At 43.2% G+C, this 15,000-nt stretch overlaps 2 protein-coding genes across 2 annotated transcripts in view; both read left to right on the top strand.

The window, feature by feature from the left end:
* LOC311304914 (uncharacterized protein) overlaps positions 1-1,116 on the top strand; it is a 23,549-nt gene extending 22,433 nt beyond the window's left edge. Inside the window, exons 20-21 of the mRNA XM_084432272.1 lie at positions 1-6; positions 351-1,116. The exon at positions 1-6 is cut by the window's left edge and continues 111 nt beyond it. Coding sequence (XP_084288398.1) covers positions 1-6; positions 351-429 — 85 coding nt within the window. The 3' untranslated portion in view covers positions 430-1,116. The remainder of the gene's footprint in view (positions 7-350) is intronic.
* A 7,239-nt stretch (positions 1,117-8,355) lies between these two features.
* The window catches only part of gptl (glutamic--pyruvic transaminase-like), a gene marked incomplete at its 5' end in the record, with an annotated part of 11,573 nt that continues 4,928 nt past the window's right edge, over positions 8,356-15,000 (top strand). The window contains 6 exons of the mRNA XM_084433403.1: positions 8,356-8,562; positions 9,472-9,543; positions 10,801-10,896; positions 12,091-12,199; positions 13,343-13,476; positions 14,340-14,577. Coding sequence (XP_084289529.1) covers positions 8,356-8,562; positions 9,472-9,543; positions 10,801-10,896; positions 12,091-12,199; positions 13,343-13,476; positions 14,340-14,577 — 856 coding nt within the window. The remainder of the gene's footprint in view (positions 8,563-9,471; positions 9,544-10,800; positions 10,897-12,090; positions 12,200-13,342; positions 13,477-14,339; positions 14,578-15,000) is intronic.

The raw sequence follows: 15,000 nt of genomic DNA, 5'->3' as shown, positions 1-15,000 counted from the left end.
ATACAGGTCAGTCACTCACACACACACACACACACACACACACAGATGAGCTGAACCTGTCACAGTACGAGTAAATCACAGAAGTGTCAGATTATGTGTGTTTTAATTTATGTGATTAAAAATATAGCAAATAAAAATTGAAATATTATTCTAATGTAAATCGGCTGTTCTCTATGTGAATATACAGTAAAGTGTAATTTATTCCTGTGATCAAAGCTGAATGTTCAGCATCATTACTCCAGTCTTCAGTGTCACATGATCCTTCACAAATCACTCTAATATGATGATTTGATGCTCAAGAAACATTTCTGATTATTATCAGTGTGTGCTGTTGTTTGCTGTGTTTGCAGGATAAACCAGGCGCGTGTGTATCTGCAGGCGTATAGAGTGGGATACAAGATCCAGTGTCCCGACAAAACCACAAGATGAACCACAAAACAACAACGCCAAGTCGAGTAACAAACACTTACAGGAGCCAAACACAACACACTCACGGCAGAATATTCTTCATTGTTTCCTTCATCTCAGTAGCATGAGATTTTGTGACACAAAAAACTGGGCTTGATTCGGTTGTTCTGAAGGAATGTGAAGGGAAAAAAAGCCACACACAGGACTTCGAAAACTGACAATTATAGGGAGAGGTGAAAAATTAAGAGTTTTTTATCTGTCATTTTTCAATAAAATAAATAATACACAGAGATAAGGGTCTGAAACTAGAGCACAAATGAAATGTGGAATAAAAATTCTCTCTCTCTCTCTCTCTCTCTCACACACATACACACACACAAGTGTGACTGCAAATGATAGAATTTGACAACCAAAATCAGCCAATGCAAAACAGATATGAAAGGTGAGACCTAACACACACACACACACACACACCTCTGCTGGACATATATGGACAAACATTTTATTTCTAAAACTGTAATTCCTACAGTTTTTGTTCTAACGAGCAGATGCCAGAATTATGCCTCTAACACCCAGATCATTATCCAGAAACAACAGAAACAATGTTCTTCACACTAAGAATTTTTTTTTTTAAAGAACCGTTCACTAAAAGGTTCTTTAGAGAAGCAAAAATTATTCTTTTTTTGGCATCACTGAAAAAAAAAAATGCTGGAAGCTTTATTTTTAAGAGTGTGTGATTTTGTATATTGGCTTTTGCACATTGTGCATGTGTATTATTATTATTATTATTATTTTAAACTAATAAATATATTTTTGTGACTCTTTTAATTCGTTGTGTGATCCTCTTCGAACTACTTTGCAAATGTTTAACCAACAAAGGAAGCAAAACCTTTTTAAAATGCTGGTTCCTGCTCACTTCTGTTTACATCAGCAGTGTGACCGTGTGCTGAGGGTCAAATGGTGCGTTCAAGTCATCTCGTATAGATCGTATTTACGAGTTGAACGCACTTGAACGCCACCACAATGTCGTAAATACCAGTGGGGAGCTCGGGATTTTCTCTAAGCTCCGATCTTTACGAGTTGGGGGCGTGTCAGTGATTAACATGGCGCAATACACAATACGTAAAGGTATTTAGCTGTGATATTGTCTGGCTTTTCTATTAACAGCGCAGTTAGCTAATCGCCAACACAGAATATGATTGTATTATAATATAACTATGCAACATGTAACGATGAGTTGGCAGTGGCTTCATAAATTAATTAAAAACATAAAAATACAAAGTACACCTGATGCACATTTCTCTGTTCTTCATTTTCTAGAACAAGAGTTTAAGAACCTTACTGTATTTTTGTGTAATTAATTAAGAGAAAGTACTCCGCCATCTTGCTCCGACGAAAGTGACTTGAACGCACATGCCGTTATAAGCACGACTTCCCACCTCGTACGTACGAACTTCCCAGGAGGACTTGAACGCACCAAAAGTCCCCTCGCAAGAACATGGATAAGTCGCTACATAATCAAATTCACGAATATAACACCATTTAAACATTATTAAAAACACATAGGTTACTGAGTTGCTAAAACAATCTTTTTCAAAGAATACACTTGTTTGTTCACAGTTTGAACTTTCTTGTTTCCGTTTAATTTGAAGATCTGAGGTGATTTATTATATCCATTGTTGCTTTTACAACTACAAAGCTGGAGCACTAAATGATATTCAAAGTCAGATAACACGCTTTTAACATTAAATAAAGCACATAAACAGTACCTGAGATTATCATCGCCACACTTTGTGTTTGTTGTTCCAGCGCGACGTCGCAGAAAAATATAAACCGTTTCTCGTTGCGTGTCGCCGTCGCGGCTGGTTAGGACAAACACTCTCATCAACATGGAAAATAACCTAGTTATATCTACTGCAAGCCGTTTTAGCTTAAATTGTACCCAGCGTTACTCGCTCGTAATTGCATTTTTACTAGTAAGAATTCAATTTGAGAGCTCTACAATTCAGTTAGACTAGTAGCAATTACAATTAGAGAGCTCTCTTACTCAATTATTACTAGTAAGAATTACAATTACAATTAAAAGCTCTCTAATTCAATTCTTACTAGTAACAATTCCAATTAGAGAGCTCTACAAATGAATTTTTACTAGTCATGTCTCCATTGACTTCCATTCATTTTTTAATTACGGAGCTCTACAATTATACATATCTTTAGTTTTTTTACTAGTAAAAATTCAATTAGAGAGCTCTCTAATTGGAATTGTTACTAATAATAATTGAATTGAAGAGCTCTCTAATTGTAATTGCTACTAGTAGAATTGAATTGTAGAGCTCTCAAATTGAATTCTTACTAGTAAAAATGCAATTACAAAAATTTTAACGCTGGGTACAATTTAAGCTAAAACGGCTTGCCATATTTATCGCGCGTTGCGTCACGTGTAGTAAGGACACGATGTAAAAGTCAGAGTCATTGGTTTGAACGCACCTTTACGGGGACACTGAACTCGTGAACCACAGTCCATGTGCTGTAAGATGGCGGTGAAGTGAGTTTTAACGTTTGATATTCGGTTTCCCGCCCTTTAAACTCTGCATATTTCACGTTTTCAGCTCAAACCAACTCAGATATACGTAAACAAACGCCCTTTGCAGCACATTTACTTCAAGAAATAAAACATATATGAATTAGCCCTATAAATCAATTAAATAATTTAACTGCGTCCTGTAGGCTAGTCTATAATTGTATCCCTTAAAACGTACTCGGTTACTAACGTAACCTCGGTTCTCTCTAGAAGAGGGAACGAGTACTGCGTAAGTATCTTACGCTAGGGGAAAATCCCTTTTCCACGAGATACTGAAGCCAAGAAAATTATCCTTAATTTTGTATTAATGTAAAACGCGTTGCGGCAGCATGCAGACATAGGCAAGACGGCTCGCGTGCCTATTGGCTGCTCTGCGGCAACTGCAGCAGCCTATCGAGCGAGGCCTAGCGTGACGTCAGACCCAATGGGGTGCTTCGCGCCCACTGCGTCACGTCCCGCCGAAACGGGCGTGGCCTAGGCCTATAAATTCAGCTCGCAGGCCGCTATTTCTGGTTTTTCATCGCCGAAGCTTAACCAGAGCGTGTGCATGCACGGCAAGATACGCAGTACTCGTTCCCTCTTCTAGAGAGAACCGAGGTTACGTTAGTAACCGAGTACGTTCTCTTACGAGAGGTCTCTCATACTGCGTAAGTATCTTACGCTAGGGGACCCAATGTAAAACGCCGTGCGTGCTGGGATCAACACCAAAGACCCAGGGGTGAAGCCCAGGGTTCATATAGTGCATAATCACCAGGGGAACTCACAGGGAGTCTGGGAAGAGGGAGGGGCGGAGCCGCGCTCTTCCACATGCAACAGCGTCCTTAAGACGCAGATGTCATCATACAGCCAGGGCGGGGTGCGGCCTGAGCTGATGGGAAATCATGGGTCCTGCCATATATACGTCGATCAGCGAGCATTGCTGTAGGGCAGCGCTTAGCATACACAGTATGCTGAACTAATAGCATCGGGACAGACAGTACTGGTGCATTTAGACCGACAACAGCCTGGCCTGTAAGGCGGGAACCTCTAGGTTATAGAACCTTATAAATGTAGACGGGGAGGCCCAGCCTGCCGCCATACATATATCTTGTAAGGCAATCCCACTCGACCAGGCCCACGATGAAGCCATGCTTCTCGTGGAGTGCGCTCTGACACCCAACGGACACTGCATGCCCTTGGAAGTGTATGCCAGCGCAATGGCGTCAACTATCCATCTGGATAGGCTTTGTTTCGACGCGGCCAGCCCCTTGGAGCGTCCGCTAAACGAAACAAAGAGCTGCTCCGTCTGTCTGAAGACAGATGAGCGAGACACATAAGCTCTTAATGCCCTTACTGGGCAAAGGAAGCTCGCGTCTCCTTCCTCGTCAGAGACCGGTAGGGCTGACAAGGAAATGACCTGCGCCGGTGTGTTGAGGGATTTTGGAACATAGCCGTGCTTAGGTTTGAGTATAACTCTTGAGTCATTAGGCCCAAATTCCATGCACATCGCACTCACTGAGAGCGCGTGTAAGTCCCCTATGCGCTTCACTGAAGCGAGAGCCAAAAGAAACACTGTCTTGAAAGACAGGTGTTTAAGACCGATGGTCTGTAAAGGCTCGAATGGGTGACCTTTCATGGCCTCTAGCACCGTGGAAAGGTCCCATACGGGGACTGAGGGAGGTCTGGGAGGATTCAGTCTCTTAGCTCCTCTAAGGAAGCGGATGACTAGATTGTTCCTTCCTATTGACTGACCAGACTCTGCGTTCGAGAACGCTGCAATGGCCGCCACATAAACTTTGAGCGTGGAAGGGGACCTGCCCTTATCCAACAGCTCTTGTAGGAAGGAGAGAACCTCCGTCACCCCACAGTCCGGGGGCGACACGCCACGAGCCGTGCAGCAGCTGGAGAACACTGACCATTTTGAGGAATAGAGACGTCACGTAGACGGAGCTCTAGCCTGCGTGATCGTGCTTAACACTCCGCTTGGGAGGTCAGCGGGTACCCGTTGATGGCCCAAACGTGAAGGGACCACAGCTCTGGGCACGGATGCCAAATCGAGCCCTTGGCCTGAGAGAGGAGGTCCCTCCTCACTGGCACTGGCCATGGGGCAGTGCTTTCTAGCTGCATCAGAACTGGGAACCAGGGCTGGTTCTTCCAGAATGGCGCTACGAGTAGCACTGAGCATCCTTCTTCCCTGATCCGCTCTATCACCTGAGTCAGGAGAGAGACGGGAGGAAATGCATAGAGCGGGCGGCGAGGCCAAACATGAGCCAGCGCGTTTCTGCTCTTGGAGAAAAATTCTGGGCAGTGAGCGTTTTCTTGAGACGCGAACAGGTCTATCTCCGCTCTGCCGAATTTCTTCCACAGCAGCTGGACTGTCTGTGGGTGTAGACCACTCGCCTGTCGGAACATTGTTCCTGGACAGTCTGTCCGGTCCTACGTTCAGGAGCCCTGGCACATGCACTGCTCTCAGTGAGAGCAGGTTGCTCTGTCAGCCTGTACAGGTTTCTGGACCTGAGGCCGCCCTGGCGGTTTATGTAGGACACCACTGACATGTTGTCCGAGCGGACCAGGACGTGGTGTCCTTGTATTTGGGGACGAAAACGCGTCAGCGCGTTGTTTACTGCCAGCATTTCGAGGCAGTTTATGTGGAGAAGCTTCTCTCGTTCTGACCATTGGCCGAAGAACGGTCTGCCCTCGAGCAGCGCTCCCCATCCCGTGGAGGACGCGTCCGTAGACACTACCTTCACACTCGAGGAAGTCCCCAGGCTTACACCTGATTGGTACCAGTCGTTTGCTTTCCAAGGTTTCAGAGCTGCGATGCATTTCTGATTGACCTTGAGACGAAGCAGACCGGAAGCCCACGCTCGGCACGGAACTCGCGCTTTCAGCCAGAACTGTAGCGGGCGCATGCGTAGCAAGCCCAACTGGAGTACTGACGATGCCGAGGCCATGAGACCCAGCATCCTCTGAAATTTCCTGAGCTGAATGTCTGGTACGCGCTGAGGTGTCAGTCACGCTATCATAGAGAGCGAGTCCAGTTCTGTGCCCAGAAAAGATATTATCTGTCTGGGGAACAAAGAACTCTTTGCCCAATTGACTCTGAGACCCAGATTCTCGAGGTGATCGAGTAAAATGGTCCTGTGCTCTATGAGCACCGAGTGAGATTGAGTTAGAATCAGCCAGTCGTCCAAGTAGTACAATACCATGCACATCGTAAATGTACGGGGTGCCAGGGACAAGCCGAACGGAAGGACTGTGTACTGATATGCCTGGCCCTCGAAGGCGAATCTCAAATATCGCCTGTGACGTGACGCTATCTGTATTTGAAAATACGCGTCTTTCAGATCTATTGACACAAACCAATCTTCTCTGCGAATCTGCGCGAGAATTTTTCTGGTCGTGAGCATTCTGAACTTTCGCTTTGCAAGCACTTTGTTCAGCTGCCTCAGATCTAGAATGGGTCTGAGACCCCCGTCTTTTTTCGGTACCAGGAAGTATCTGCTGTACAGCCCCCCTTCGCTCTGAGCTTGAGATAACGGCTCTATGGCCCCTTTGTTCAATAGTTTCGAAATTTCGGCTCGAAGTAGGTGTGCTACTTCTGTTTTTACCGTGGTCTCGACGCGCGCTGTATAACGGCGCGGGCGTCGGCGAAACTGTAGCGAATAGCCTCTTTCTATAATGTCTAGCACCCATTTCGTAACCCCGGGCAGCCTCGTCCATGCATCTGCACGGGTGGCTAGGGGTTGAATGCGAAGTGCACGCTGGTCGCTTGGCGACCGGGGGGCTTCGGTGTGCCGCAACATAAGCGTCGCGTTTATGACATTTGAGGCAGAGGGCGCGCTGATGACAGCGGACAGATTGCCCGCGCTCGACTCCTCTGCGGTGGCAAACCGAGAGGGGGAGGGCTGGGCGAATGCCGTAGGATTTGTCATGTCTATGTGTGGATGTGGGCGCAGAATAGCGGGCACATTTATCACACCGAAAGCATTGTCCGCCTGGGCAGAGCGAATGCACACTGGTTTCGTTTTTACAGAAACCTGGAGACATGCAGAACGTAGTGATTGTGGGCACTGGGCAGTGGGCACATCTGCTATGTTTAATGCGCAATCGAGCTGGGTCGATTTTATGTGCGCGAGCCCTGTGTGATGGGCTGTGCTTGTGTGTAGGAATGAGCACTGGGCAGTGGGCATTTTGTCTACACTCATAACACCATCGGCCGTGGCCGGGACACCAGAAAATACGCTCTTTGTGGGATTTATCTGGGTAGCCGTGAAAACGGCTTTTGTGTGCAGGCAAGCGGGCAGTGGAACCGGCTTGTTGGCTGCTAAATACACTTGAACAGTCACATTTCTTGGAACTGGACGAGCGATAAGTTTTGGTGGAAGCCCGGCCGCAGCGGGACTTGAACACCGTCGTTTTCCTAGACGTGCTAGGACGACTTCGGGACCTCGGGCTTTACCGCAAGCCAGATGAGCGAGAGCGCGGTCTCGCGCTTCGGGCCTGTCGGCGCTGCGAAGTGGCGGCGGTGGGCGGAGGCTGAGGCTGAGAGCTCTGGGCAGACGGTCTTGCACGGCCTGCTGCAGAACTGGAGCGCTTCGGTAGGAAGTGCTTCATAGCCTGTGACGCTTTCTGTACCTCTGCAAACCTCTCCGCTAAATCCTTAACGGAAGTTCCGAAAAGGCCAGCGGGAGACAGCGGAGCATCGAGGAACGCGACGCGCTCAGACTCAGACATTTCGGAAAGCGTCAACCACAGGTGTCTCTCAGCTACGGTGAGAGAGGCCATGCTCCGTCCTATGGCCTGTGCAGCAGACTTAGTAGCGCGGAGAGCGAGGTCCATAGCACTTCTTAAGTCTGGCACGCAAATTGCATCTGGTCCTCTCTCGTCCAGCTTTCGGAGGAGATCGGCCTGGAAAATTTGCAACGTGGCCATAGTGTGCAGCGCTGACGCAGCCTGCCCAGCGGCGGAGAAAGCACGACCGAGCAGGCTTGACGTAGTGCGGCAAGCTTTAGAAGGTAGTGCCAGCTTAGCGCGCCGTCCAGCAGAGGGCGGGCATAAGTGGTTGGCTATCGCTTCTTCGACCGGCGGCAGCGAATGGTAGCCTCTGTTTTTAGCATCGTCAACAGCGGAGAATGCTAGCGAAACAGAAGAGCGCATTCTAGCAGAATGGGGGGCGTTCCAAGACTTAGCGACTTCTTCATGAAGCTCAGGAAGAAAAGGCGCTGGTCTGGAAGCAGGTGAAGCGCGCTCCCCAGGGAGAAAATATCCGTCCAGCCGGTTGTGAGCAGGCTGCTCAGGCGTAGTCCACTCGAGGCCGAGGCTCGCCGCGGCCTGTGCGAGTACACGCATCAGCTCTGACTCGATGCTGGCTCTCTTGCCTGACGATGCGCGAGCAGAGGGAGCGAGATCAGCAGAGCTCGCCCAATCCTCACTGCCCGATGCCAGGAGAGAGCAGGAATCATCTTCCCTCGACGCGGCTCTTTCATCAGCGTCAACAACGGAAGCGGCGGCAGGGGTGCAGTCTCGGCGAAGAGTGCCAGGCGAGTCCTCAGAGTCGCCATGGGCAACAGCTCGCAATGAGGGCAGCCGCCGTCAGCGAGCGCGAGAGCTGCATGATCCTCACCCAGGCAGGAAGCGCAGATAACATGGCGGTCCCCGTCACTGAGTGTGGCTCTGCACGAGCCGCAGGATGGCATCTTGAAAAAGACGCAGCTCTTTTAGACAGTGTGTGTCGCGGCGGCGAACACACACGCAGCAGAGAGAAAAAGGATATGAGCGCCGGATAGCGCGGCGGGAAGGCGGTTGAAGGCGGCGCGGCCAGCGACTTCAGAGGCGACTCGTCCCGCTGCAGAGGCTTCTTCAGACGGCGCGGCTTCTCTCGGGATCCAGCGATGCGAGTGCTTCGCTGAAGAGATGAAAAATCAGAAATAGCTGCCTGCCAGCTGAATTTATAGGCCTAGGCCACGCCCGTTTCGGCGGGACGTGACGCAGTGGGCGCGAAGCACCCCATTGGGTCTGACGTCACGCTAGGCCTCGCTCGATAGGCTGCTGCAGTTGCCGCAGAGCAGCCAATAGGCACGCGAGCCGTCTTGCCTATGTCTGCATGCTGCCGCAACGCGTTTTACATTAATACAAAATTAAGGATAATTTTCTTGGCTTCAGTATCTCGTGGAAAAGGGATTTTCCCCTAGCGTAAGATACTTACGCAGTACGGGAGACCTCTCGTAAGAGAACTCATCTTTGATCACCAAAATTACATATTTAAACGTTTTTCCCTGTGAAAAAAATTCTTCATGCCTTAAAATAACTTGAATGTAGATCTCCTTGCTTCATTACACAGATGCATGAATTTGCAAATGAGGCTGTAAATCCATGAAATGCGCAGAGTTTAATGGGTTTGAGAACAAATGTCAAACATTAAACTAACTTTCCCTCCGTTGATGAAAGTTAATGCAGTCATATATTAAAAGTGTGACTCAAACTGAGGTGTTTGACAAAAGGACGTGGACAGAAGATCTGAAGAAGACAACCAGACCCCCATCAGACGAGGAAGAGATCGCCTCATTAAACAGGTGAAACACATTTAAAACACATATAAAGTCATATAAAAATGTAAAGAGATGCAGTAAAATGGGTAACACTTTACAGTCAGGTTAAATTTGTTAACATCAGCATGAACACATTTCAACACGTTCTTTGATGTTGCATAAAAGCGTTTATCTTAATGATAAATCATATTTTTTTTAGGTATTTATCCTTAAGAAATGTCTTATTGCTTAATGAAATGAACGGAATGGAAAGACATCATAAAGAATAAAAACATCTTAATGTTAATTCCTAAATTTACTAATACATTATTAAAATCAAAAGATGTAGGCTATGTTTTAATATTATTTAATAGACATGAACAAATTGAACTGTTGTATTTTTTTTATTAACTAACATGAACGGATATTAATTCTATAACAGATGTATTGCTCTTTGTTGGTTAATATTACACTCTAAAAATGCTGGGTTGTTTTAACCCAACTTTGGGTCAAATATGGACAAACCCAAATGTTGGGTTAAAAATGTAATGTAAAAATTTAACCCAACGGCTGGGTTTGTCCATGTTTGACCCAAATTTGGTAGTTAATGCATTAACGACATGAAATTTTATTGCAAAAGATATGAAAATATATGTTTTTGGAATGTTTTTTTTTATTATTATACTATTACAGTCAAATATTTTTTGGAAGTAGAAAGTAAAATATTGTAAAGTGTAAAATTCCTTGCATGGTCGAATAATCTTTTAGGCTATTTAAATATTGAGTTATGTTCACATGGGAATTCATGTAACCATATGGATTATGACATATCAATAATAATCACAGAATACTTGAATTCTCAGTTATGCTTCCTTTTAGGATCAACTTTGTCTGAGATGTTTTTCCTAAAATTAAATTAATAATCATAATATAAAAATATTAGGCTATTATAAAATATCAAAATATATTCATATTAAAATTATATATAATACTATATTTTATAATAATTATTATAAATAATTGTATCTGATGTTTCTCCTAAAATTAAAATTAATAAATATGAATATATTCAAATATTATTATAAAATATTAAAAATATATTAAAATGATATATAATACTATATTTTATAATAATTATTATTATTATGATTTATTCATTAGTAAAATTGAGGAATTAAAAACAGACGCGAATACTATCACTGGTTATGATCCAGTAAGAGTGTAGAGCTATGAAGAGCAGCTCAGATCATTTGAGAAGTATATCATAATTATGTTTTAAACATCACATCTGTCCTTCCACAGGGAGTGAATATGAGTGCGTCCTTTAAGAAGCTTCTGGATTTGAGTTCGGGAGACTCTCACAACGCTGGAATGAAGCCAATAACCTTTGTTAGACAGGTCTGACGTTTTGTTAATTGTTGCTTAAATAAGTGATTGAACATATATGGCTGAATTGCAAATGAGCACAACGTGTCCTGCACTTTGGTTTTGTAGAGCAGAACGCCCCGTTATAATCGGATGAGGTCAACATGAAAATATGACTCTTAAATGATTCATCAGTGCATGTTAATCTACAGGACAAAATGTTTCACATAATCATTCATTAATAACATGGAACAACCTTTACTTTTAAAGTCCCCCTGTGTTGAAAATCCAGCTTTTAATGTAGTTTATGTGTCTCTGTGGTGTTTTTAATTTGCTTTAAGACAAAGCATGTGTAAGTTCATAAGTCGACACCATTGCTGAGTATTTCCTCCTTAAAACTGCAGTGAACCAAAGACAGTCTCAAACACACGCTTTGAAATCGCTGGTGTTTCTGACGTCACAAACTACCTTGTAACCAATCAGATCAACGTGTGATCGTCAACCAGTGGATCTCTGAGCTGAGTGAGTGAGTGGAGGCGGGGCTCATTTGCATATTCATAGAACCGCGCATACTAAATGAGGCAAGGGTGTCGAGTTACATTCAAGATATTTTAAGGCATGAAGAATTTTTTTCCAAGGAAAAAACTTTTAAATATGTCATGTTGGTGATCAAAGATGAGTTTTAAGGGATAAAATGATCGACTACAGGGGGACTTTAAATCAAGTCATGTTGCTGAGACTCGTCACACGCTGCAAAAAATGTTTTCTTGCTTAGTATTTTTGTCTTGTTTCCAGTCCAAATATCAAACATTTCTTAAATCAAGATGCATTTACTAAAGTAGTAAAGTAACATTAGATATTAAGTCTTGTTTTCTGGGGAAATAAATACAAAATTAAGTGAGTTTTTGCTTAAAACAAGCAAAATTGTCTGCCAATCTGGTAAGAAAAATAATCTTGTTTCTGTTTGAATTAAGATTATTTTTCTTACACCATCGACAATTGTGCTTTTTTTAAGCATCAACTCACTTCATTTTGATTAATTCCCCCGGAAAACAGGACATAATAGCTAATGTAATTTTACACATCTAGTAAATGCATCTTGATTTAAGAATTTTCAGATATTTGGACTGGAAACAAGACAAAAATACTGAGTGAGAAAAGCATGTTTTGCAGTGCACAGCAGAAGTGCATGTGTGGTGAATGGCGTTTCATGTGGACTTGTTTCAGGTCATCGCTGGATGTTTGTGTCCGAGTCTCTTGCAGAGCGACGCTCTTCCTCCTGACGCTCGTCTCCGAGCTCAGATGTTACTCCAGCACTTTGATGGAGGCAGTATCGGTGAGATATTGTCTTTGTGGGAAATTATGATAGCTATATTACACGCACACTACAGTTCAAAAGATTGGGGTCGGGAAGATTTCTTTAATGTTTCAGAAATAAGTCTCTTCTCCTCACCAAAGCTGTGTTCATTTGATCACAAATACAGTAAAAATGGTTAAATATTATTCTACTGTAAATCAGCTGTTTTCTATGTGAATATACAGTAAAGTGTAATTTATTCCTGTGATCAAAGCTGCATTTTCAGCATCATTACTCCAGTCTTCAGTGTCACATGATCCTTCAGAAATCACTCTGATATGATGATTTGATGATCAAGAAACATTATCAATGTTGAAAACCGTCATAATTTTGTCGAAATTGTGATACATTTCATTTTTCAGGATTCTTTGATGAATATAAAGTTCAAATGAACAGCATTTATTTGAAATATAATCTTTTGTAACATTATAAATGTTTTTACTGTCCCTTTTGATCATTTTAATGCATCCTTGCTGAATAAAAGTATTAATTTCTGACCTCAAACTTTTGAACGGTAGTACATATATATTTAATCTGAATGGCTGCATCCGAAATCACATAGGCCTACTTCCCTACTATATAGTAGGTGAAGAACAATATAAGTGCGTCTCAATCAGCTCCCTAGTTCACTAGTTAGGGCACTGATCAGGGAGTCGGCCATTTTAAGGGCTGTCTCAATCGCAAAATCCGTCTAGTGCACTGAAAACCTTCGCTCCCTAAAAAAGCCCCACAATGCACCGCAAAAACCAGGGAGAATCGATGCTCACTATGTTCCCTTAACAGAAGTTAAATCACTTGATGTTTTTTTTACAGTACAAACCATTATTTAATTATATTTCAGCATAAACACACATCACTAGACAGGTCATGAACATAATCTAGCTTACATTTATAACGTTGCACATTTGTACTGTAACAAGCAGAGTTTTGATCATAATTACAATAACATTAAAAAATAATGTCAGAATGATATCAGTTCTGGGGTTGTGCATAATAAAGACTCCAGAAATAGTCATCCGCGTCCTAATGTGTCCGAATTCATGTACACCATATACTGATTCACTGTCATGTGACCTGTGATGCTCACGATCTGATTGGCTGTCTGGCCGCTTCACTCTTTAGGTTCATACACTGAGTCCTGTGGATCGATGTACGTGAGAAACACTATAGCAAAGTTTATTTCGCTGCGGGACGGAGGAATCCCATCCAGTCCGGAGCAAGTCTTCATCACTGTTGAAGCCCAGAGAGGTTTGATGGTACGATCCGATTTATGTTGTAAGCATGTAATCAGATTACTTTTTCAAGTAACTAGTAAACTAGTAAAGTAACGCATTACGTTTTCAATTTACAACAAAATATCTAAGTTACTTTTTCAAATAAGTAACGCTAGTTACTTTTTCACATTTATTGACTGACAGCTCATGCTGAGAGAAATAAAGTGTGTGTGTGTGTGTAAACATGATGGTTATTGTAGTTCTAGACTAAATGTGAACGTGCATTTGCTCATCTCACTTGCACGAAAACATTCAGTATTCCTCAAAATGAATAAAAAAAGTAAAATACAATCTCAGAATTTTACACAAAACTTTTATAATGAACTATATTAAATTACACAAATATACTTGATGTATTTAATCTCACTTTATTAATCAATGTCTTTGCTGCTGACCTTCAAGATCTAATTCAACCATACTAATGAGCAAAAATGACTTTAGATTTAGAAATCAGAGTGTTGAACTTCTTCTCCTGTCTCCTATTGTTCTGTAATCCAGAATGGCTGAACGGTTAGTTTGAGCGGCGCCCTCTACTGTACAGGAGTAAACATGCATTTCCATCAGCCTGAGGATTATTATTTCACTTTTGGTGTGAAAGGGCCTTTACATTTGCCAAAAATAGAACTTTTTTTCTTGTTATTAAAAAACAAGCAAGCAAACCCAGCCCAGCTGAGAAAAAGTAACGCAAAAGTAACGTAACGCATTACTTTTCATAAAAAGTAACTAAGTAACGCAATCAGTTACTTTTTTTGGGGAGTAACGCAATATTGTAATGCATTACTTTTAAAAGTAACTTTCCCCAACACTGGTTGTAAGTGCTTCAGTTGGGTGATTGATGTACGCAGGTGATGATGCGACTGCTGTGTCAATCAGAGGGCGTGTCTTCGGTTATGATCCCAGACCCCGCCCCTCACTCTCTGACACGCCTCCTGGAGAGGATGGGCATGGTTCCGGTGCCCTATCGGCTTCAAGAACAGTGTGGGTGGAGCTTGGAGAGGGCGGAGCTTAACAGAGTAATCCAGGCGGCGAGGGGGCGGAGCTCTCCACGGGCAATTTATATCAGTAACCCTGGCAACCCGACAGGTACGGGACAGTATATTCATGATGATTTTGCTGGCGGTCATGTAAGTCCCCCTGTGGTGAAAATGAAACACGCTTTGAAATCGCTGGTGTTTCTGACGTCACAAACTACCTTGTAACCAATCAGATCAACGTATGATTGTCAACGAGTGGAGCTTCTGTGAGTGAGTGGAGGCGGGGCTCATTTGCATATTCATAGAACCGCATATACTAAATGAGGCAAGGGTGTCCAGGAACAAATACTTAAATATATAATTTTGATGATCAAAGATGAGTTTTAAGGGATGAAATTGTTGACTACAGGGGGACTTTAATTATATTTCTGAGAAGAACATAAAAAGTAGGCTAAAAGTATTAACATTTACAATAAGTATACTAATAGCACACTTTTTTGTAAGGGTATTCTATGACAACTAGAGTGAAGTA

Source organism: Rutilus rutilus, assembly GCF_951802725.1.
Source record: "Rutilus rutilus genome assembly, chromosome: 15".
Classification (NCBI taxonomy): domain Eukaryota; kingdom Metazoa; phylum Chordata; class Actinopteri; order Cypriniformes; family Leuciscidae; genus Rutilus; species Rutilus rutilus.
Note: the sequence above shows the minus strand (reverse complement) of the source record. Positions and strands in the feature narration are given on the sequence as shown.